Here is a 23,291-nt window from a genome sequence, read left to right as displayed (position 1 = left end):
TCAGCAGTATGATTCCCCTCTGATTTGTAATCACAAAAATGTTCATGGCCATTCATTGACCATCATTTATACTTATTATAATCATTTATACTATTTATAAAAATTGAAATATAACAGTTAGCAGAATCAGTGTGACCAGCCATTGTGAGGATCAAAAACTAAACCTCCAATTCGGCTATGCCCGCGATACCCTGAACGAACAGGGGCGCGAATGACAAAAACAACAAAAACCAGCAGCAGCAGAAGGGCAGCGTCGTAACGAGAGAGCCGGGCAGAGAAGAAGAGGAAGAGGCAACGGCAGCGGCGAGCGCATGAACGTGAGTTTTGCAGTTTGATGGTTAAATGCGTGCGTGAAGGTTGGAGTGAAGATTTTGAGCCGAATTCGAATCCTAGTCCCCGCCGCAATAAGTGGGTCAGAATTGGAGCCGTTCGATTGGGCCAAACAAAAAGCTGGGCGCCACCGCAGACTGCAGCTAAAACACGCCGCCAAAGTAATTGGAAGAAGAAGCAGGCGCACAATAGGAATAATTGTTCATGGATTTTTTCGATTTCTCGTTCGCTTGCAGAAGGAAAAGTGCACGAGGGTGGAACCAAGGGTAAATAAGATTCGCCCGAAAACGCTTGGAAAATGTAAACAATCTGTAAGCACAGCGACGATAAGCGATTTTCAAAGAGTTTGCCAGCTTTTTACATCGATCAAACACTCGCATAATAAACGAATAAGAACTGACGATTAAATCGAATTGAAGTGGAGTGACGACTATGGGATACCCTAGGACCGCGTAGAGTGAATGAATTTGACAAGTGAGTTAAAAAAGCCATGGGGCACGAATTAAGTTAGCATAATATATGTGCGTAAATCAATTCAGTGCTATTAACTAAGTTTGTTGGGGGAAATGTTAGCTGTGTAATCCGCATAAAAGGAAATCTTGTTTAGGACCCATACGCCCCTGATACCCTGGACCGAAGCGGACGCCATTATCCTATTAGCCGTTATGCCCCATCAAGCGATTCGATTGTTTGAGGTTAGTAACAGTACATCTGACCAAACTTCTGCATCGACCCTCTGTATTAAACGCAGTTCTTTGCGGCATAAGTGAAAATAAATAGAAGATAAAATGTGCATGTGAGCCTCCCGTGCATGAGTGTGCCTGTGTCCGTGCGCCCTGCGAAGGAGAAACAGAGAGCGGAAGAAATAGGAAAAGAAGAGAGCGGGCGAAACGAAAGAGAGAGCGACGGTTTTGGAGCGCGCGCGCACATCAAAATTAAAAAACAAACTGTGAGATACATTTGGGTTTATTTTTTATATTTTGTTTAGGCTACATAGGCGATGATGATGATGTTGATGAGCGGCAAAAGCAACAGAGAGAGAGATAGAGAGAGAGAGAGAGAGCGAGCGACTCGAGTGTTATGTTGTGTTTTCAGTTTCGGTTTCGGATGTATCTTCTTCAGTCGGAATAAGGAATACACGATTGTCGGAGCGAACGGATTACGCATAAGAACTCTCTGGAAAACGAATTTCGCCTCGCGAAAATCCGCTGAAAAGGCAAAGCCAAGCCAATTCAAAACGGAATCCGCACCGCATCAAATTAAAAATCGAATCAATTAGCGAAAATCGGTACTGAACGCGCGACCCAACAACAACAAAAGCCAAGCGTCTTGCATGCGGCTGCTAAAAAAGGTGTGTACGCGAAGGAGATGCACGTAGAGAGCGAAAGAGGAGGCACGAGCGTGCCACTATCAACAGAATTTGATAAATAGACTTTAGTCCAATTGCTGCCAAATGCAAATATTGATTTTCACTACTCCCAAGATTTCCCAAAAGATTCCTCTCGACGCTTTTCCGTTTTTGGAAAATATACATACACAAATATACGGACGATTTGCGGCGCAGAAACCACCTACATACGGACATGTAGAGAAACTTGTGTGAATACAACCCTCGTCCTCATCCCCCTATGTTTTTGCGTCGTATCCTCGCTGCACGAACACAAATGTAGCGCTGTAACCGTGTGTGTATGTGTGTGTCTGTGTGTTTGTGAAAGGACTTTAACTTCTTGGTCGTGTTTTTTCCACGTCCTGCGACTCGGAGACAGACCCGTTTCAATGGAAAACGTTCAAGGGTGACAAGGGTAGTTTCGCTGATGCCTCCTCCTTCTCCTCCCCCTCTTCTTTCTGCATGGAGTCCTTTTCCTGCTCTTGTTCTTCTTATCCTTGTTTTTGTTGCCGCTGTCTACACGGTTCGAAAATATCCTAGAAGTGCATTCCTTTCCTAGGGCGTTGCATTGTTTAGCCGAAAAAAAGGGTACCAAAGCTGAGTTTGTTTATTGATTTCATCAGGACTGTTCGCAATCCAATCGCAACCATTACGCACAACCGCTTTTCTTAAACTACAGATGGTATGGAAATTCACGTTGTTGTGATTTCCCTTTAAACACTTTAAGGAGTGTATTTTCTTTTTATAGAATGCTAATTCATAGATGTTAAAACATCCCTAACATCTTGTCGTTTTTTAAAATCTCCTTGTCAAAACGGTAATAACATTCAAAGTTACCTTAACTCAAGGAACGTAAAATCTTGTCCTTAAAATGGGTTTATTTAATAATATCAACATATTTGCGCATTAAGTATATACATTTTCCTGGCTTAAATTTCCAATTTGGTTTGCTTTAAAATTTTACTTAGAACTGATTAAACCGAACAAGTTCGTTAAGTTCTTGTTTATCGAAATGCAAATCCATTTAAAGGGGTGTGATCCTTTACACCAACTTTTTATTAATATATATTCTGGGCCATAGTGCATCTTAATATAAGAACTGAACTGCCAGGCAAATTGTTTTCACCACAGATCGACAAAAATCATCAATCGCTTGACTTTAATATTTTTCCTTGACGAGAGCAACGGGAGGCCTAAACTCAACCCGCAGACATTCAATAACCCTTTTCCACCTTAACCCCATTCGTAAACTGGATTTGCTACCCCTCAAGTCATACTATAAATTAACTCAAATCACCCAAAATCAGAATGAAGGAAGAAATACACGTTCCTGTCGTCAAGTTTTCCGCAGAGTGTGGAAGAAACAGCTCCGTAATCCTGACCCGGTGGAGGGATGAAAGTCGGTCGTTTTATTGGGTCTACGCTCCTCGTCTTAGAGATGGAAACCAGTTCCGTCTGTTGTTTTATGACGTAGTCGCTTTGTGTTTGCCACCCCATTCTCCCCGCCGGAAAAGTCGCTTGCGCAGTGCTGGCGAAGCGAGGTGGTGGGTGGAAAGACAGGAAAATATTGTAACTACGTGATAAGGTTGAGCGCTGAGGTGGGGCCCCGTGAGGGTGGTTTCTAATCCCAGTCCAGTTTGTTTTCCCGTGTTTTTGGGGAGAAATTTCCCGACTCTAGTATCTGGGTTACAGAAAGTATCTAAGGAGTACAGGCAGTTCGCCGAATTGCGCGCGAAAACTCGCCATTTTAGCTCGTAAATTAGGAAATGCGTGGCTAATTCCGAAATTCCGGGATTCCAAAGAACTTGACAATGGCATGAATGCAACCAAGTATCTTACAGATACAAAAGATACACACAAATCTGACCTGCTGCCGCGCGGCACACAGCTGCCTTTCTCGGGTTGCATTGCTTTTCTCGGATTCGGGACGGGCCTACTTAAAGGATCAGGGGTCGGGGATCCGGCCTTGTGGATTGGTCATAAGAAGGCAGGCAAGCGGTCGGGGAATTTTCCCGCTACCTACGATGATGCCTAGATGCAGCTGCAACTGCCTGCCTAGGACTACTTAATGAAGCACCTTTTCCTTGGCCAATTTAGTTAGGTTCTACCCTTCGGCAACTGACGACGTCCCGCGCGTTCCAAACGCAGTTTAGAAAAAAAACACAAAACATTTTTATCCACGAGCTCTTCGCGTCTTCGAGTTTTCGTCAAACGTCTCTAAAATTATTCGCAAATCTTACTAATTTTTGTAGCGGAAAAGCGCCACTCCATTGACTGCTGCCTTGTGCTATAGAAACGTGATCTCACCACTCTTATGATGGAACTTTTGTCAAACAATTCGGTTCCGCAACAAATGGCCAGCAGCAATGCGCCGAGCGCCAACAATGTGGCCCACTCCTCAACGGCCAACGGAAGTGGAGGCGGCAGTGTGAGCAGCAATGCCAGCAACTCCTCCGAGCGACTGCTGGCGGGCATCCTGGAGAGCTTTCCCGCCTGGGACCTCAACGTGGGACTACTGCCCAACGTGGGCCAGAGGTGAGATAGAAACACAATTAAAAATCTCGAGAGGCTCGACTTAAATCACTCTTCAACTTTTTTTTCTAGCTCACCACCACGCGCAGACTTCTTTATCAATAACTTCCTGGGCGGCCTGGACACGCATGGCGACTTCAGCATTGGACCCATTGGCAGCGGTGCCCGCAGCAATCCGAAGATGTCGCCAGAGTCATCTAACAACTCGAGCATCAGCTGCGGTTGGTGCGAGGTTAGTGCTTCAATACGCTGCCTGGAGTGCAACGAGTTCATGTGCAACGACTGCCTAAGGGAGCATCGCAACAGTCCGCTGTCCTCCAACCACTCGATCGTGTCCTTGCCCACGCCCATTGGAGCCTCGCCCACGGGTGGCAGCTCGGTAAATGCACAGACTCCGCCCAGCGGCAACTTTATCTGCGACATACACAACGAGATGTTGCGCTACGTATGTGACTACTGCCGGAAATTGGTGTGTCAGTGCTGCACACTGCACGAGCACAAGGAGCACAGCTACGCGTCCATCCAAAGCTTTATGGTGGGCTCGAAGGAGAAGCTGGAGGGCGCCATTGAGAGCAGCCAGGTGGGCACGCGCTGCATTAAGAGCAGCATTGACAAAGCGTTGGCCTTCATCCGGCTTATCGAGCGCAATTGCAGCGAGCTGAGCGATAATATACGCAAGGCATTCCGTCAGTTTATCATTGCCATCGAGGACCGCGAGCGTTTCCTCCTGGACTTTGTGGAAAAGCTCCGCCAGCGTCGTCTGGCCATCCTACACGATCAGATGGCAGGCTTAAAGTCTGCTCTCGCCGGACTCTCCGAAACGTCCGATATGCTTAGCAAGGTGGCGGACAATGCCTGCAACATGGACCAGATTGAAATTGCCATGAAGTTGACCAATGGGCAGAGGCAGATGGAGCAGTTTGCGGGCATATATAAGGACCTGCAGCCAAAACAGGAAGTCTTTGCCTTCGCACCACCAGATTACAGCCTGCTACAGGATATCCGCAACCAGGGTGGCGTTATCCTGGTGGACGACAAGAACTTGCCCATCGTCTCTAGCAGCAACGGAATTGTGCCGAGCGTCTCCAGTGTTAATGCCGTGGCCGCGGCCTCCGTGGGAGTTGTGGGAGGCGTTGCTGGAGTAGTCGGAGGCGTTGGCGTGTCAAACGGCCTGGACTTGGCCTTCGGCATGAACATGCCCAACAATCCGCTGAGTGTTGCTTCCTCAAGTGTGCGACGTCCCCTGTTGCGAGACAATAGCTTCCGGATTCCATCGCCCATAATGCAACCACGCGGAGGAAGTGCCTGTGGGATGTCCAGTGGGATGTCCAGCGCTGCTCTTGATTGGGAACTCAATGGACTGCGCAGCTCGCCAGGATTACACTTCAGTGCGCCGCGAACCACGCAGGCCATTCCGGGATGCATGGATCTGGTCAAGGTGCGTAACTCGAATGCTCTCTCGCTATCCTTCGCCACCGAGGGCCACGAGGACGGACAGGTGAGCCGGCCATGGGGTCTATGCGTTGATAAAATGGGCCACGTTCTCGTATCGGATCGCCGCAACAATCGCGTCCAGGTCTTCAATCCCGATGGCTCCCTAAAGTTCAAATTCGGCCGTAAAGGCGTGGGCAATGGAGAGTTCGATCTGCCTGCTGGAATCTGTGTTGACGTTGATAATCGCATTATTGTGGTCGACAAGGACAATCACCGTGTGCAAATCTTTACCGCCAGCGGCGTCTTCCTGCTCAAGTTCGGCAGCTACGGCAAGGAGTACGGCCAGTTCCAGTATCCGTGGGATGTGGCCGTGAACTCGCGCCGCCAAATTGTGGTTACCGACTCGCGCAATCATCGCATCCAGCAGTTCGACTCTGAGGGTCGCTTCATCCGCCAGATAGTGTTCGACAACCATGGGCAAACCAAAGGAATCGCCTCGCCACGAGGCGTTTGCTACACGCCGACGGGCAACATCATAGTGTCTGACTTTGACAACCACTGCCTCTACCTGATTGATCCAGACATCAACGACGTATGTATGATTGTAAATAGCTTAGTTCCATTGGTGCTTATGCGCTTTTGAACTTGTTGCAGATTCTTTCCGTGAAGGGACATGAGGGCTCGGGCTTCCATGAATTTAATCGACCCTCCGGCCTGTGCTGTGACGACGAGGGCCGCATTATAGTGGCCGATTCAAAGAATCAACGCATCCTGGTCTTCAATCAGAACCTGGACTTTATGTGGGATGTAAGTACACTTTTCAGCTTAGGATCAACCAACAGGGTATTGGAACCTCACTAACATGGTATTATTGCGTTCCCCAATTTAGATCGAGGTGCGACCCTCCATCAATCCCTTGATGCCGCCCACGCTGGACGAGAAAGATCGCACTTGCGATGTGGCCATAATGCCAGACGGTCGCATTGTGTTCCTCATTGAACTGTCGCCAGACTCCAAGGAAGGGTCAAACCCTTACAAGCGGTTTGTGCACGTATTCTAAATAAGGCCACGAGTGCCGATCTTTTTTTTTAGACCATTTACAAGAGCGAAACCTTAGCGTAGAGTTTCAAATAACATGACGATTATGAGGAGGTGCCGAAACCGATTTAATAAGAAAAAATCTGAAATCATGAAAGTTAGCGAAAATTTTTAGCTTAAGTGCTACAACGATTACCTCGATATTGCTTAAGAGTTATGGTTACGATTTGGTAATTTACAATACAATACGAATTACACATATGTATCTATGGATATCTATATCTATACGCATATGCATATATCTAGCGAATATACAAGCCCAACCAACTAGAACTATAACTAAAACAAAAACAAAAAACAAAAACTAAAGCGAAAGGCAGGCGGTTGAGTAGGATTTAGGAGATATATATAAACGTAGGGTCCGTGAGCATTCAGTAGAGTTACCGAACCTAGTAAAAGATAATGCAAAGAGGGAACTCAACCATTTACTAGATGAAAATATTATTACCTGTTAGTTAGACTGAAAGGCAGTTTGCTAGCTGATAGAAGGAGGTACGAACCAGGTCAGGTGGCGATTGTGTTTTTTTTTACGGGTTTGCTTAGCGGAATGAGGAAACTACATTCGACAAGAGTTACTAAACATGATTTGCAGAAACACTGTATGGTATGGTATTAATGTTTGTATTATATTTATAGTTCGTTTGTTCAGTTCTGTTTTTCGTTTATTTTAAAATTACTTTTTTTTTGGGACATACATATGTATTTTAATGATTTCCTTATAATTGAGACTGAGCATTTGACAACACGAACTTTGCGTGTACGGAAGCAAAGCGAAACAAAACAAAGAAACAAACAAAAAACAAGAAAATATTGATGGAACCCGCTGACTTTTCGTTGAACTTTATACAAAGACTGATTAACTAAACCGCAATTTCGGAGCCAACTAAAGAACCATATATGGTGAGGCCAAAATAAGTGAAAGAGCAACACACTCAAATTGCAATGACATTGATAACGTAAAGTAACTTAACATAGCTTAACATACATACTTTCGCGCATATAGAGCGATACAGATATCATATAGATCCGATCATCCAGTCACGAATCATCATGGGCATAGCTGAAACCGAGTTTAACTGACATTCATCGACATATTTACCCATCCATCCATCCATCCATCCACTCACTCATACCGATCATGCATCACAGGGCTTTGTTTTTCGTTTGTCGTTACTTTGTAATTATTGTGAAAGGATTTAGCCACAGGATACAGATTCACGGCAGGTTGAAAGGAGGAGGAGGAGGAGGGAGGGGTTAGCTAAAATTAGTGGGACATTTTGGGAAGTAAACGAAACAGACCTGAAACAAAATAACGAAGAAGTTATAATTTTTGACTCAATGTGTTCATTAGCATTTAGTAGACTTAGCGGGCGTGGCATAGTGAAAACGTATGGAAAATCCAGAGCAATATAAGGGCGTATTGAATACACATTTAGGTGACATGTTCCTCGCAAAAGAAACAAATAAAACAAAACAAAAGAAAACAATACGATGAAACTTAATGAAGTCATGGACAACGCATGAATTAGCTGAATTATCTGTCTAGATGTGGGGCGTTTTTAATAGCAAATGTATACACATGCACACACACACACACGCGTAGAGCCGCCGACTAGGATCGATTGTGTAGGCGTAGAGACCAGGCGTGGATTGTGAAATGTATTAGCCAACTTAGTTACTTATGTAGTTTACGTTATGTTCTTACTGTTTTGAGACGTTCTATTCTTTGTCCTTGTGTTCAAACCCGACTTCAACGGATCGACGGAGATGATGATACATACATAGCTAACACTCCTTCCACGAATAAAGCAAGATTGCATTAAATGCGCAAAACAAACAAAAACCATAAAATCTAAAAACTTAAATCGAAAATCTTAAATCTAAATCACTAAACTAACCTTAAAAAAGATGCAAAAATGCCGACGGCTCTACGAGAGCGGGGTGGCAACAAAAAACATATACAATATTTATATACACGTAATATACACCAGAAGAAGGCAGAAGGCAAGAGGGGGCAAGAAGCCACATATTAGAGCTACATATATAGAGTAGATATCGTAATTATTTTACACCTTAGTTTAGCCAACACCACCGGGACAGAGATCCCGGGGACCCACACGATCGCCATAATATACTCGTAACCTCATTTTATCCAATCGTACACCTTGAAGCGCCGTTCATTTCTTGTGATCCAGATCGAATCATTCAAAACACTACTCGCACACAAAGCGCATGCACGCAGAGCATCCCCAAAAAAATCGCATGTACTCATATATATATATCATATATATATCGCATCGTATCGGGCCTAGCGACATCTGAGAAAATGCCATATTTTATATTTGTGTGAGATTTACTAAAACCAATACTAAAGAACTAATACTTATATCATTACAAATGAGCGCCGTTTTCTAAAAGCCACAGTTTAGAAATTGTGTAAAAAATAAAACAAAACAAAACAAACAAAAAAAAAACACACGTGAGAAAAAGAAACAAAAAACATTAACTACAAGCGAAATGAAGAAATAGGGAGGAGACAATTAAAGAGATTTAAGCGAATACCGAATGCCATAATTCAAAATAAAAAGCATTTAAACGTAACGTATATATCTATAGGATAATGAGTATGTTAGACACAACCAATTACTACAAGTCATGAGGATACTGAACAATTTGCCAAAGGCTAAGAATCAAAAGGAGAAACCAATAACTTACATAACCACTACACTCAAATACACACATTCAAACGACAGATAGTTAAATAACTTTTACAAAATACATACCAAAAATACTTAATTAAATGCAAGCAGGTATTTTTTCAAATAAACCGAATATTCCAAAAACACGTTGCCCAAATACACCTACGATTAATTCTAAAGCAAACAAAATGCTCATATACACGTAGCTACTAATGTAATAAAAAGAACACTAAACGAATCCAAAACTTAAATCAGGTATTCACATTTTTTTCGTATTACTTAGACTAAGATAAAGCGAGTCGGCGAGCCGCCAGCCTGACTAAATGACTAAAATCATCGTGAGATGATTTCAAAGATTTTTCAAAGATATAAGGAGGATGTAAGGAGGAGCGAGCGTTGCAAGACCCACATATGTAACTATTTACTAAGCCACGTTTTATAACAAACATAACAACAAATCGATCGACGATGCTAAAGCAAACGGAATGAACTCTTATCAAAATACAATTTTGAGTAATACTTTTAAAACGACAAATGCAAAAAACAAAAAAAAAAAAAAAAAAAAAAAAAAAGCAATTCTCGGCCAGAGCAGAGAAACGATTTCACTACCAACTAAAAAGATCTTTAAAATTACGTACTATGCATACATACACATATATATTTTGACGCGATCATTTAGCCATTAAGTTTCTAAGAGAACAACACCCACGATTATAACTAAATTTGAAAGCATTTCTCATTTGGAAATTATGAACATAAACATACGCATACGCAACGCATAAGCATACATACATACATACATAAATACACGTACATAACATATGTAATAATTATGGAGCAATTGAGTACAAAACGAGTACAAATTTAAATTATAAGCCAGATCGGAGGACACACACGGACACACACCGCTTAAGTTAAACCATACACGGAGCAGTTGAAATATTGATAGGCCAGCTACTGGTTTCGCATAGCAAGTACAGCATGTACTCATATATTCATATTCATATTCATATTCATATTCGAGCGGAGGACTGGACTCAGCGAAATAGCCAGCATACTAACCACACATATAAGCATAGTCGCAGTACATACATACATACATAGTTACTTAACATAGACTAGCCTAGACTAGCCCGCAAAACTATACATCTACATATATATCTAGGGCAAATGATTACCAAATTACAAATTACCAAAATCCCTCCTAGCCCGCTAATCTAAATCTCATCTAGTTTGATTTGCTCTCGATAGATAGGCGAGATCGCGTTTGGCACACCCAAAAAGCATCTCAAGCATTTTCACCCACTCAGCATTCTGCATTCTGCAATCTGCAATCTGCATTCAGCAGTATTCAGCATTCAGCATCAGCGTACATACATTCATATGTAGGGGCGTGCGGGTACTAGGTACACCCACCAGTAAGCAGCTATTAAGTCCGAGTAAGGCGATAAATCGAAGTCTAGGAAATCTACCAAATCAAGCGACGGATTCAATAACGAGTTGCAGTTTAAAATTGTAATTGTGTAGTAGTGGAAAGCGAGGAGGAGGTCAGAAACAAGCGCGGACCACGGGTGCGCCACCACCTGGTGGCTGCGTGGTCTGGCACTTTTCTATATACATGCATACACATACATATTTATATACCCGAATATATATATATATATATATACAAGCGTACATAGGTGTGGACTTGACGAGACAAGAGTAAGAGTATATTTTATACGATAAACAAATTTTATAACATATTTAATAATAAATTATACACTAATAATTGTGGACACTGCTCTGCGTTTTTTTCTATCTCACTTGAACACTTGAGTTCCACAGCGCAAGCCTAAAGATAGGCTACTGTATCTCACGGGTGCATAAGAGTTCAACTAGCTAATGGTTCCATATGAATGCTTACAATGGATTGGTTGAATTGAATTGAAATTGAATGGGAACAATCAATATATTTCTGGGTTTTGAAGCCAATCTAAGGTAAGTAACGTACTCCCGGTTGGAGCTCGAAAAACTGAGCGAAGATGTGGATTGCATACGATCGTTCAATGAATCTTAGAATGGATTGATTGAATACCTCGATATGTAATCATGATTGTGATTGAAATTGATTCGGAGCAATTACTTCAAGTCATTCTACATATCTGGTTATTAAAGCCAATCTTAAGTCAATTATGGGTTTCAAACGTAATTGAAACATTATGATACCTTCGAATTGGTTGATAGAATGATTAATTTCAATCTTAGTTACTTTCTGACACAAAGATAAGGCTTTAGCCCATAGATATTTACTTCTCAAATGCCAGCATCTTTAGCTGCCTCGTTTAATGGGTGATGCCGTCACGCGGACCCGGAACCTGGGTCAAGGCCACGCTTCCATCTCCATAGAGCCCACATACATGCGACGCAAATGGGTTGCGGGCATTGTCGAAAAAGTGCCGAGCGGCCATTAGAATGACAAAAGGAATCGCTAAGTACGCCGCTGGGCATAATGAGACTTGGCGAGGCAACTGAAAAGTTGGAATACTATTTGGAATCGCATCAATTGCGTGACTACAATTGCGGCAGCTTTGTGTGCAAAGAGCACCATTCGAAATCACTTTTACAATTGTTTGCTGGCCGTAAAGTTGGGCAAAGCGAGCCAAAGTCCACCGCCAGCTGGTAGCGACCAGCTAATTTCAGTGGCGAGAACAGGTAATTACGGCATTAGAATCCGGACTGATATGCCAATTGGCAGGTTTACTGGACTAAACGCGATCTGTTTAATGGATCTCAGCTCTCGATCTCAAGCAGACGACGTCTGGCACTGAGGTTTTTGTCCGGATCTCATGGTCAGGGTGCGAAGCTGTCCGCTGTGATTCGATGCAAGTGAATACTTATCAATAACCGGTTATTTATTAGCCGTCACTTCACTTGCTGGCTTCTGCCGCAAAACAGCTGCTCGAAATAACAAACACCTGAAAGGCAAATAGTTTATTGTTTACGGGACGATCTTTAGCCTGGCTCGCCCTATTCCTAATTGGCTAGGGCATCGGGTACAGGCTGCACTGCCTAAATAGAACTGATGTCAAATCTCAAATTAAAACTACCTTCATTACAGTCATAATTTCTGGTCAGTAGTTATATCTTGTGCCCTTAACTTTGCTTCTAAATAGCATTTAAAGAATGTAACACTTTTATAAGAGTTTTTTTTTTGCTGTAGCACAGATTTGTTACAACTTTACTTCATGATAAAAAAAAACGAGTCTAGTTGACGAACCCAATAAGTTGCCATGAGCAACTATCAAAAATGTGGATTTAATTTGAGGAAAAACAGATTTTCGCAGGCGCCCAGTTTGTAAATTGGCAGTTGGTGGTTCCAGTTTTTCCAATTAGTGCCACTCTTTTGCAATGTGACAAACGCCTTTTAAACGGCGTGTTCGTTGCACAGAAGCCGGACTGTATCGTCATTCGGATTAGTAGAGAGGTGGCTGGCATCCATCACCATTATCTGGTGACTTTGGGCCGGGAATGCGTGTGCATCTGCGACCTGTGATTAGCGCCGAAGACCCCCATTAAGAAATTCAAATCAAAAGTCGAGATTTGAGATTTAAGATTCGAGATTCGAGATAATCAAGAACGCGAAGAAAACTGAAACTGGAAAAGCGACGACGACTGCGGGTACGGGCCAACTTGGAGCGCTTAGCCGGGCTTAGACGTGTTTCGAGCGCGGCGGCGTCAGGTGAATCCGAGATTCAATCCTAATTCGAATTCGAATCCGAGTGCCCGGTGCGTGTTCAATACGCTTTTGAATACAGCGACTTGTTTGCTGGCTAATTTTTTTTTTTCGAGTGGCGGGCTACGCATACAAATTAGACCAGCACATAGTGTCCATGTGTAATTAAGCGACCCGATTCACTGTAAGCCGCTCCAGCCGAAGTGTGGTCGAGTGCATCGGTCCGGCTTTCCGCCTCCAGATACACGCGGCGGTGGTCAACGGCCAGTGGCCACTTGGCAGTGCTCCGCCACTCAAATCAGTTGGCTTTCGGGCGTTATCGCGCGCAGATTTGCTTGGATTTAAACCAAAGTACCGGATAGTGGTTATTTAATCTACACTCGCGCTTATTAGCCAACTGCGTTGACAATTAGCCGGCCCAGATGCTGGAATGAAAGTGAAACTGGAGACGGAAAACCGAAAACCAAATCCAGTCGAAGTCGGTTACATGATAAACGCCATGTGAATATGTTGTCATACAGAAACGTGATCCCCTGTGCTAATCAATTCAATTCGCATTGAATCATCGAGTGTGTTGGCCAACAGCCATATTTGCATGGTTGAACTTGAAACTGATTACTGATTATGGAGTGCTGGTGCATTTGGGTGTTTTTTCATTGATATATTGTTGTTTCAGCTTTTAAAGACTTCAAATCGTAAGCTTGAATTGTATACGATTTGTTTGATCATTTGCAATTATTTTATTATGTTTATCCCCAAGTCAAAATGTACAAATATTTATGAAAAGGGATCAAACACAGCTGCACTTTCAAATTAATAAAGAAATTGTCGAGTGTCACGACTATTAGATATCCATTACTGAGCGCGAAGAATTCTACTAATAAATACGCAGTATCCAACTTGCTTGCTATTGTAGTTTCCCAGAATTTCTTTTACATTTGATCCCTATAAACTTGGAAATTCTATTAAAAATTCGACTTATAGAAATCCATATTTTTACAAGTATTGTTGTAAACTATTATTCGTAAGGAAGTGCAAAGTTGTGCCATAAACAATGGCGGAAAAAATATTACAATCTAATATGAATACTAGAAATATTGATCATCTATTGTAATATTTCTTGTTTAGACAATATTTCAATCTTTAGTTCACCTTAACCAATTGGCGGGCCAAAAAGCTTGTGTAAGTCAATGTGGAATTTGTGAAGGATTTCGCCAGCTGGTTATTTAATTGATTTTCCCACGAGGACAACTTGACAAATTGACATTGATTTTCATTTGGTTTGCTTAGTTAAGTGTGCAATCTTCTTGTTCGGACATTTGCCACTTAATAGTTAGTAGTTAACCACATTTACCACATTCGTTTCCTGGGAATCCCTACAGCTTTTGTGCTATTTAAAAGTGTCCCCAATAGCGAATTTATAACCAAACAAAAAAACACTACGATAATGTTTGACAACGCGATTAAACCTCATCCGGAGGCCAATGGAGCTCCAATAAATGGTAAGCTAATGAAAGTCTTACTTATCAAAATGCCCGATTTTATAGAGTTTCCGTTAAAGCAGCAGGAGATCGGCCGATAACTACTGTCATTAATATTGGTGAGTCAAAAAGTTCGTATGCCACAAAAGCTTTGCATACAATGTGTATAAAAATAGAAGCAGTACTCAGAGGGTGAAATCTAGTTTTTCCTGTACAGCTTAAAACTTGATCAAAAACTAAGGGGTTTTTAAATTATATGCATTATTGTAAAGTCCAATAATCTTAATAATCTTAATAAGCGTGAAAGCTTTTATAGGACACGCATGTAACATCATTATTTAGCTAAAAATAACTTAAAATCCTCAAACACATTTAGTTTCACTCATGGTGACTCCGTCATATATTGTTTAATCGCACTCATTGTTATATGTCATTTGTTTAATCGGAGTCACCGTTACCAAGCACTATTATCGGAAAGTATAGAAGTGCGATATATAAACAAATGCGTTCGGTTTAAAGTGGGGAGTGTACTATGTCCAACTAATATTAACACCATTGATATTAGCAGATTAGGCTGGAATAACGTTCAGAATGCTCTGAACTTGTGTTAGCCGAGTCCAAAACATACTGATTCGTTATCGGAGCGACACGCTTGACTTTCCCCATCCGAAATCCAGTGTCCATATCAGTTGGTATATAGCTTATGTATGTACATTCTGAACGAAATACACATGCATTCAGTTCTGATAATGAATGCCAGCGGCCCTAGTCGAGTATATGTTCGGTTCGTGGAGTAACAATCCACTCAGTGTCGACCGGCATTTGCGTTGAAAAGGTGTGTTCTGTTCTCGGAGAGATTAAAATAGCGAATTCAGAGTGTTTTTTTTGGGTAAGCCAGCTGTTTTCTGTGCACCGACTGGATATGCTTATTTATGGTGCAATTAGGTTGCGCCATTTAGTGAACAACCAGTTGTTTTCGTTGGAAACGAGTATTACTCTTTTGCAGTTGTGCCAAAATAAATAAGTGTTTGAAAAACTGTTACGTGTTTGCATAGTTTAAGTTTACCGCTATGGAAAGTTACAGACTGAACGACATTAGCAAACACTGGATTAGCAGTGACATGAACCAAGATTAACTTAACACTTACTATTGTTTTACAAATAAAACGAAAACTTAAATGTTTACGCCAATAGACTGTAGTTACATCCCGATAATTTTTAAAGAACCACTTTAAACTTTATTATTGTCGAAATTTACGACTGTAGCTCGTCTTATATTAGGCGCCCTTTGGCACTTTTTAGCTACAAATTCGAAGCCCAGCGCGGTCACACTGGCAGCAAGTTTCGCATTCAGATCCGATCCAAATCTTGAAATATACAAGTTTTGTTGTCGCGGTGAACGGTTGTCAAAGCGCGTCAACTGCATGCGTTTATATCTTTTTTCTTCCTGCTGACGGTACCGAAAAGTACACATAATTTTAACAACAAACAGAAGACGCACAACCGAAACAACGGTAGATGCGTAACGAACGAAAGTGAAAGAGTGTCAGTGTTGTTTACATTTGCCGTGCCACCCGCTCCCGCTCACGACCCCTTTCCCTTTCTCCTGAAACGCAGAACCAGAACCAGAAACCGAAAGTCCAATTGGGATCTTCACATCACAACCGGAAAGTCAACAACAACAACCCGAGCAGCTCCAATCCGAATCCGAGTCCGACAGAATGGCCAATTTTGACGATGTGAGTGTCCAATTAGGCAATTTATTGCGAGCGAGAGAAAGAGATGTGTAACGATTATTAACTTTAACTGACACATATGTTGTTAAATGTATGAACGAAACACACACAGACGAACTCCGTGCACGTAACGAACATTAAGCGCCTTATTTTAGTTTGATTTTGATTTGATTTTTATTTGAATTTTTCGCCGCTTCGTCGTTATCCTCCCGTCTGTATGCGTGTTGCATGTTGCTATTGCTATTGCGTATGTGAAATCGCAACTGCCTCCTACGAACAACCATGACAACAACTACAACATCTACAACAACGTTGGTCGGACTGGAAACTCCAATTGGGATGGCTAACGAAAACAACAAAAACAACAACAACGACCAGACGTTGCAACGCGCCCGCCTTGCCTTTTCCAGTGGAAAGACCAGGAATGTCAGCTTTCGGTGAGTTTACTTTTATTTCGGCACTTTATTCGCTTGCTGTCAGTTAATTTTTTGCAAAGGCTCCTCGTCTTGGCCAACATATTGCGTTAAAACTGCCGCTTGAGTGGAGATTGTGTCATATATTTCGCTGATTACATTGGTTGGGAGGATCTGGAAAGTGGAAGTGGGTTAACTTCCAGCAAGCGGGACTGGAATTAAAATCGCCGTGGAAGTTATTTGAAATCTTCACATCTTCATTCTATTCCGCTTTTGTTTTGAATTTCATTGATTTGTGATTTAATTTTTTTTTTAATTTATTTAACTCGATGCGGAGTTTTGTATAATTTGACATTTATCTCTTCTTTGGCTTTAGATGACTTCTTTTAATCGCATAGTTTGATTTTAATATCCACTTGGAAGGTACATATATTTTTATCATTTGTAGTAATGGGCAATATTTTAACATTTTAATATATGTACATTATTTTCCATGCGGCTTGGAGGTAGGATTAAGATTTCAGGCATTAAGTCCCCACACCGAGCTTTTATGCGAAGTGATTTCCCAATCCGCTGGCCACCGTATCTCTGTTTGCTTTTATGACTGGGGGGCCATTACAAAGCCATTGCGGCAGGGCAGTCAGCGAACTAACTATGTACGTACATACATACGATCTCGGCTCGGGGGGCATAATAACTTTTCATGGCTATTGTTGCATTGGGGCCAACGAAAGGCGGAGATCTCAATCCGATCCCACCGACTTTCACACGCAATGCAAGCTTTGACCTTTGAGCCACACGCCCTCGAGCTTTTCACGCCGCCGTAGTACATGCGTGATAAGAACCAAAGATAGTGGAGCAGAGATGCTAAAGTCTAGTTGTATTCCGTTCCGATATGCATTAATGAGCCCGCGGCGGAACTTTGACTCCGTCAAGTGGTTGTACTTTGAATGCAATTAGACGGCGGCGGACGGAATTGTGGCATGTAACCGGAATAATTGCCATTTCCACGTCCCGACCGACCGAAGCAGCACTCATCCGCCAATGGGCATGATCGCGAACTCATACCTCATATACGTTTATGGATATGCTAATGGACAAAGAGGCCGAGGGAAATAGAGACGGAGCAGAGACCGACGAAAACAGGCGATATACCCATACCCGCCGATATCTCGGTATTTTGAGTGCGAAGTGTGAAACGGAAGTGCGGAGGAATCTCAGCCCAAGGCTGCTGGCCGCTGGCCGTTTGGTTCCATGATCTTTCAAATAGATCCGGACAAACGAACACGTTCTATCGCCGTCTGCGCCTCCGGCTACTTCTACTCCACTAATATAATCAGCTAGCTATTCAAATAGATTTGCCGAACAAGAACCACAGAAAATCTTACGACTTGAAAAGTTGGTTTGTATGGTATGATGTACATATGTACAACTGTTGGACTTTGATTGACCAAGTTCGATCGATGTATTGACTCAATTAAAGCAATAATTTCAAGCTTATAGATACTTATTGAAAGAGACGATCCATTAGAAACGGCAATTCAATACACACAATTTCCATAAGCCATTACTTTAAACGTTTAAGCATCGTAATAGTTTTAGAACGTGAATGTGAAGTACATACTTACTTACTTACTTGATATTAAAAGTCCAATGACTCTGCTCAATAAATTAGGCATTGCGCTTAATGAAAGCACTTTTACATTCAAAGATCCCTGGGGTCAATTGTATGCAACAAACATAAAAGTGCGCTAAATTAGCGTAGGCAGGGGGATTCGAAAGGTTCATCTGCATGGTCGGTTATGGATTGTTGTAACTTTGGAGGACTTAGGTCATAGCCAAGCTGCCCTGTAGTTGGAAAACGAGACACTATATTGGTCGCCGAGCGGCTAATTGCTTTATTTATATTCACGACGATCGGCGATCGGTTGTCCGCTTATGGCTTTATGTTTGTCATGAGCAAATAAAATAATTCAATTAAATTGCAAGTGCACCCCGAGGGGCTGTTCACCTGCTGCTGCGGATCACCTTGACTCGCTCGCGCCTCCGCCCACTGCTCCTCCTCCAGTGAGGCATAATCATTGGATTGGGTCAAATTGGAGCATCGCAGCGGGCTGTCAAGCCGGTTTGCATGGTTCTAATCCACAGGAGCTTCAAGCTGGTGCTGTAGTTGAGTCATGCCAGTTGGAGCATCAGAATCGTGGAGCAATCGTGGAATCTCATAACCGGCCGTATAGCTAGCATTGACCTTCCCCAAGCGCCTCTCGTGCATTGTGATTAGTATTGATTTTGTTTTGGTCTTTGTTTCGCGCTCCTACCGCGGAACTTGTCCCATCATCATCATCATCATCATCATCATCATCACCATCATCAGCATTTGTCCATTAATTATTGCTCATTTTTGGATTTCGTTTTCCGCTCTTTTTCAGACGCAAGCAGCTGGAGAATTTGCTGCGTTGCTATGAGGAGCACGAGAACGAGATCATCAGCGCCTTGGAGGCGGATCTGCGACGTCCCAAGCAGGAGAGCCTCATCGTGGAAACGGAATTCATGAAGAACGACATCAGGCACATCCTATTCCAGCTCGACGAGTGGGTGCAGTCGGAGAAGGTGAGCCATTACCCCCCCCCCCCCCCCTATACATTGTTGTGCTCAATCTCTTTAATGCTTCGCTTTCTGGCTTTCTGCCCTGCTAGCCGCCCAAGTCGTTTGTGAACATGATGGACGACGTCCAGATCTACAATGACCCCTTCGGAGTGGTTCTGGTGATCGGCGCCTGGAACTACCCGCTGCAGCTGCTGCTCGTGCCAGTGGCTTCCGCCATCGCCGCCGGAAACTGTGTGGTGATCAAGCCCAGCGAGATTGCCGCCAACTGCGCCAAGTTCATTGCCGATGTCATTCCAAAATATTTGGATAATGTGAGTCTTGCCTCTGCTCTGTGCTCTGTGCTCTGTGGTCTGAATCATCTGATGAAATCAGCTGCTGATCTTCAAGCACCGCATCGTTTTGACATAAAGTAGGGGTCTCACATTAACCTGTTTCCACGGAATTCTATAAAATTTGCATTTAGTTAAGAATTTGTTGAATGCTCAGCTGTGACCGAAACGCACGGACTGGAAATATTTTGGGTCAGGAGGGGGTTTACAAATTGTTTTGAACAGATCACAATGTTCACAAGATGTATATCGTTTGCAAAGTTCAAGTTTCCCTCGGCCACTGAATGATTTTCCCTCCTCCAGGATTGCTATCCAGTTGTCTGCGGTGGACCCAGCGAAACGGCGGAGCTGCTCAACCAGCGTTTCGACTACATCTTCTACACGGGCTCCACGCGCGTAGGCAAGATTATCCACGCCGCGGCCAACAAGTACTTGACCCCCACCACCTTGGAGCTGGGTGGCAAAAGGTGAGCACGCTTTGATCCCCCTTAATTTGGAGCTAACTAACCGGTCGGATGTGTTACTTTCAGCCCCTGCTACATTGACAAATCTGTGGACATGCGCACTGCGGTCAAGCGCATCCTGTGGGGCAAGCTGATTAACTGCGGACAGACCTGCATCGCTCCGGACTACATCCTCTGCTCCAAGGAGGTGCAGGAGAAGTTCATCGTGGAGGCCAAGGACGTGCTGAAGGAATGGTACGGCGAGAATATCCAGAGCAGTCCGGATCTAAGCCGTGTGATCAACGCCAACAACTTCCAGTGGGTTAAACGAGTCATTCAAAAGTGATATGATTGCTTAAATGTGTTCTATCCTAGGCGCCTTCTTGGCCTAATGAAGTCCGGCCGCGTGGCCGTCGGAGGTAACTACGATGCCAGCGAGCGTTTCATCGAACCCACCATCTTGGTGGACGTGAAGGAGACCGATCCCATCATGGAGGAGGAGATCTTCGGCCCCATCTTGCCCATCTTCAATGTGGAGAGTGCCTACGATGCCATCAAGTTCATCAATGCCAGGTATGCCAGTCTGTGGCCCAATCAAAGACCAAGATGTCCCTTGTCGTTGCCCCCCTTACCATTTACTCACCATTTATACACGAAACCAAGCTACAACAACAAACAATGTCCGATTCGCAATGTTTTTCTCTTAGAGAGAGTCCACTTGTCCTGTACATTTTCACGCCGACAGCAGAGGTTCAGAATCTGTTCATAAACGGCACCCAGTCGGGCGGACTGTGCGTGAACGACACGATAATGCACTATGCCGGTAAGAATCCCACCTCGGTCAACCCTAAAGTCGCTCCAATCGAGATGCTAATGGCTGTGGATTATGATAATAAGTGCGGCCACTCGGCGTGTAGTCCGTTGCTTGCTTCTCTACTCGTCTACGGTTTTGGCTTCTCCCGATCTCCCGATCTCCCGATCTCCAATCCCCCCGGTTGAACCTGTTTCTGATAGCTTGCTAAGTGCTAAGTGCATACCTGTAATTTATAGAGTCTTGTTTGGTGACGGTGATTATAATTATTCTTGTACAGCTCCGTCTAGTAGATGAACTAAGATCGCAGGTCGCGTGGATTTTAAGTACCTAAACCTCATACACTACACACATTACCCATTCATCTGTATATATGTCATAGATGTTTGCAGATCTGTTTGCATATCTATTGGTTAAAGCTGTATCTCAAAAGTTCGATATTGTGTGGCACAGATCTGCAAATGCTCGCATGTTTGTCTTTCCCATGTTACCTTTGTTCTTTCGAAGCCCTCAACGATGTCCGAGGAAGTTGAGCTTCAGCTAGAGCTACGTACTTAATCAGAATATCCGTTCTCCGTAAATAGAGAAAAGCCGCTTGTAATTTACGTGTTCTCCAACTCGAATAAGCTAGTTAAGGAGTTCAGGCGGAGCACCACCAGCGGCGGATTCTCCAGCAACGAAACCATAATGCACTGTGGAGGTATTTTGCTATGATAATGTACATATATACCTAGATTTAGTCACACATCGCAATGAGTCTTGTGTAGTGCACCCGAATTCAAAGTTACACCCTTTGTACACGAATCTTAGCGCACTCCAGCAATCCGAATTTGAAATGCAAATTCCGGGCATTCTAGGCACTTGACCGCATCGAGAATCCGGATAAACACAGCTGAATATCCATACGTAAAAGCAAAGCTTTCGAGCGATCACATACTATGCACATTGTTTTAAATTTTAATTTGACGGAGTGTTGAAATTCACATGTACATAAATACACGTATATTATTGGCTTTTAGAGATTTTGTTTAGCACTTAAGCGCTTGATTGAGTATGGCCAAAAGTAAATTAACAATAAGATGGTTATAATATTGCTGGTGATAGAAAATAATAATGGGTGTGGCTAAACATAAGTTACTTATTTCGACTTTTATGTGGTATTCTATCAAATCGAATGAGAATGCTTGTTATTTGCAAAACCCGCAAGTTGTTTTTTCTTAACTACTAACCATTTGCAAATAACAATATATTCCTGGTGGTTGGCTAGTCGCACTTATTATTCCCCCGTTTCGCAGTTGATGTGCTGCCCTTCGGAGGCGTCGGCATGAGCGGCATGGGCAGATATCATGGAAAGTACGGCTTCGAGACCTTCACGCACAAGAAATCTTGCCTGGGCAAGGACTTATCCCCGTTGGGCGAGAAGTTGTCATCGTAAGTAATCGAGTTACTCAATGAATTCGTGTGATTGATGGCTCTACTCCCCTGCAGAGCTCGGTACCCACCCTACTCGGACCGCAAGGGATCGCTGCTCTCGTTCCTGCTGCGCAAGCGCCGTCCGCTGCCCAACCTGCATCTGAGCCACGTGCTGGCCATCGGACTGGGAGTCGGATTGACGGTGCTGACCAACTACTACCTACAGGTAAGGAAGGTATAGCAAGCCAGCTGCAGTCGCTCCGTGGTGCGCATTAAAACGAGAATTTCTTCCATGCATCCACGTCACTGGGAAACACACGCAATACACTCAATACATGACACTACCATCATTCCTCAAATACACATTACCCGCCGCTTGTACACAATTGCAGGGCAAGCTGTTGTCGAAGTAGAAACTACATATGATGCGAGCCGGAGCTGGGTGAGCCTGCGCCAGAGGATTCCCAATCAACCAACCACTTAATATTGTAATTGTTTGCAATAAATGTTTAGGCGTAGGCATAACTAACTTCATTGCACATTCAGACAACTCACATAATAGAAACTACTGGGCCATCTGGTGTTGTATTTTACACTGCAATATGAAATTATATATATTTGAAATCGTCGACAAACGCCTGCAATTTTGTACTTTCAGAAAAGCTCAACTGATTAATGGGCCGAGAACTTTTTTCTTTTTATACGCATATCGGTGGGTGATGTGAAGCTTTGGATACTTCGATATACATATAGTTATTGTTATTTAGTTGCTATTTAATACAAATGTGAATGCTGTAATGTAATGTACGACAAATAAACAGTCAAAAATGAACAATTGATTTTTAAATTTGAAATTCGGGTGG

The 23,291-nt window shown here is 43.1% G+C and overlaps 2 protein-coding genes across 17 annotated transcripts; both read left to right on the top strand.

Annotated features, from left to right (window-relative positions):
• The first annotated feature begins 313 nt into the window (after window positions 1–313).
• Window positions 314–11,284, top strand: wech. Of its 5 annotated transcripts, NM_080033.4 has the most exons (6): window positions 314–491; window positions 567–804; window positions 3,970–4,252; window positions 4,322–6,275; window positions 6,338–6,490; window positions 6,573–8,261. In NM_080033.4, exons 3-6 carry the CDS (start codon window positions 4,032–4,034, stop codon window positions 6,741–6,743), a joined length of 2,499 nt encoding a protein of 832 aa, NP_524772.2. In that variant the 5' UTR covers window positions 314–491; window positions 567–804; window positions 3,970–4,031; the 3' UTR covers window positions 6,744–8,261. The 5 variants fall into 5 exon arrangements, with proteins under 5 accessions (NP_524772.2, NP_724568.1, NP_724567.1 ...); NM_165534.3 differs by having other exon boundaries at window positions 314–804; window positions 6,573–11,284; NM_165533.3 differs by having other exon boundaries at window positions 314–804; window positions 6,573–6,981.
• A 1,690-nt stretch (window positions 11,285–12,974) lies between these two features.
• On the top strand, window positions 12,975–23,258 carry Aldh-III (Aldehyde dehydrogenase type III). 12 transcript variants are annotated; one of them, NM_165528.3, is made up of 15 exons: window positions 12,975–13,890; window positions 14,578–14,697; window positions 14,757–14,795; window positions 16,294–16,415; window positions 16,791–16,849; window positions 19,255–19,435; window positions 19,522–19,743; window positions 20,065–20,228; window positions 20,292–20,522; window positions 20,580–20,777; window positions 21,600–21,715; window positions 22,311–22,446; window positions 22,504–22,654; window positions 22,821–22,916; window positions 23,087–23,258. In NM_165528.3, the coding sequence occupies exons 2-14, from the start codon at window positions 14,643–14,645 to the stop codon at window positions 22,839–22,841; spliced, it is 1,695 nt and encodes a 564-aa protein (NP_724562.2). In that variant the 5' UTR covers window positions 12,975–13,890; window positions 14,578–14,642; the 3' UTR covers window positions 22,842–22,916; window positions 23,087–23,258. The 12 variants fall into 12 exon arrangements, with proteins under 12 accessions (NP_724562.2, NP_724565.3, NP_724566.3 ...); NM_165531.3 differs by having other exon boundaries at window positions 12,975–13,248; window positions 14,760–14,795; window positions 22,821–23,258; NM_165532.3 differs by lacking the exon at window positions 21,600–21,715 and adding an exon at window positions 20,912–21,027 and having other exon boundaries at window positions 13,496–13,673; window positions 14,760–14,795; window positions 22,821–23,258.
• The last annotated feature ends 33 nt before the right edge of the window (window positions 23,259–23,291 follow it).

The sequence above is a fragment of the Drosophila melanogaster genome, chromosome 2R (assembly GCF_000001215.4).
Source record: "Drosophila melanogaster chromosome 2R".
In the NCBI taxonomy this organism is placed as follows: domain Eukaryota; kingdom Metazoa; phylum Arthropoda; class Insecta; order Diptera; family Drosophilidae; genus Drosophila; species Drosophila melanogaster.
The sequence above is the reverse complement of the archived record's forward strand: the minus strand, read 5'-3'. Positions and strand labels throughout refer to the sequence as shown.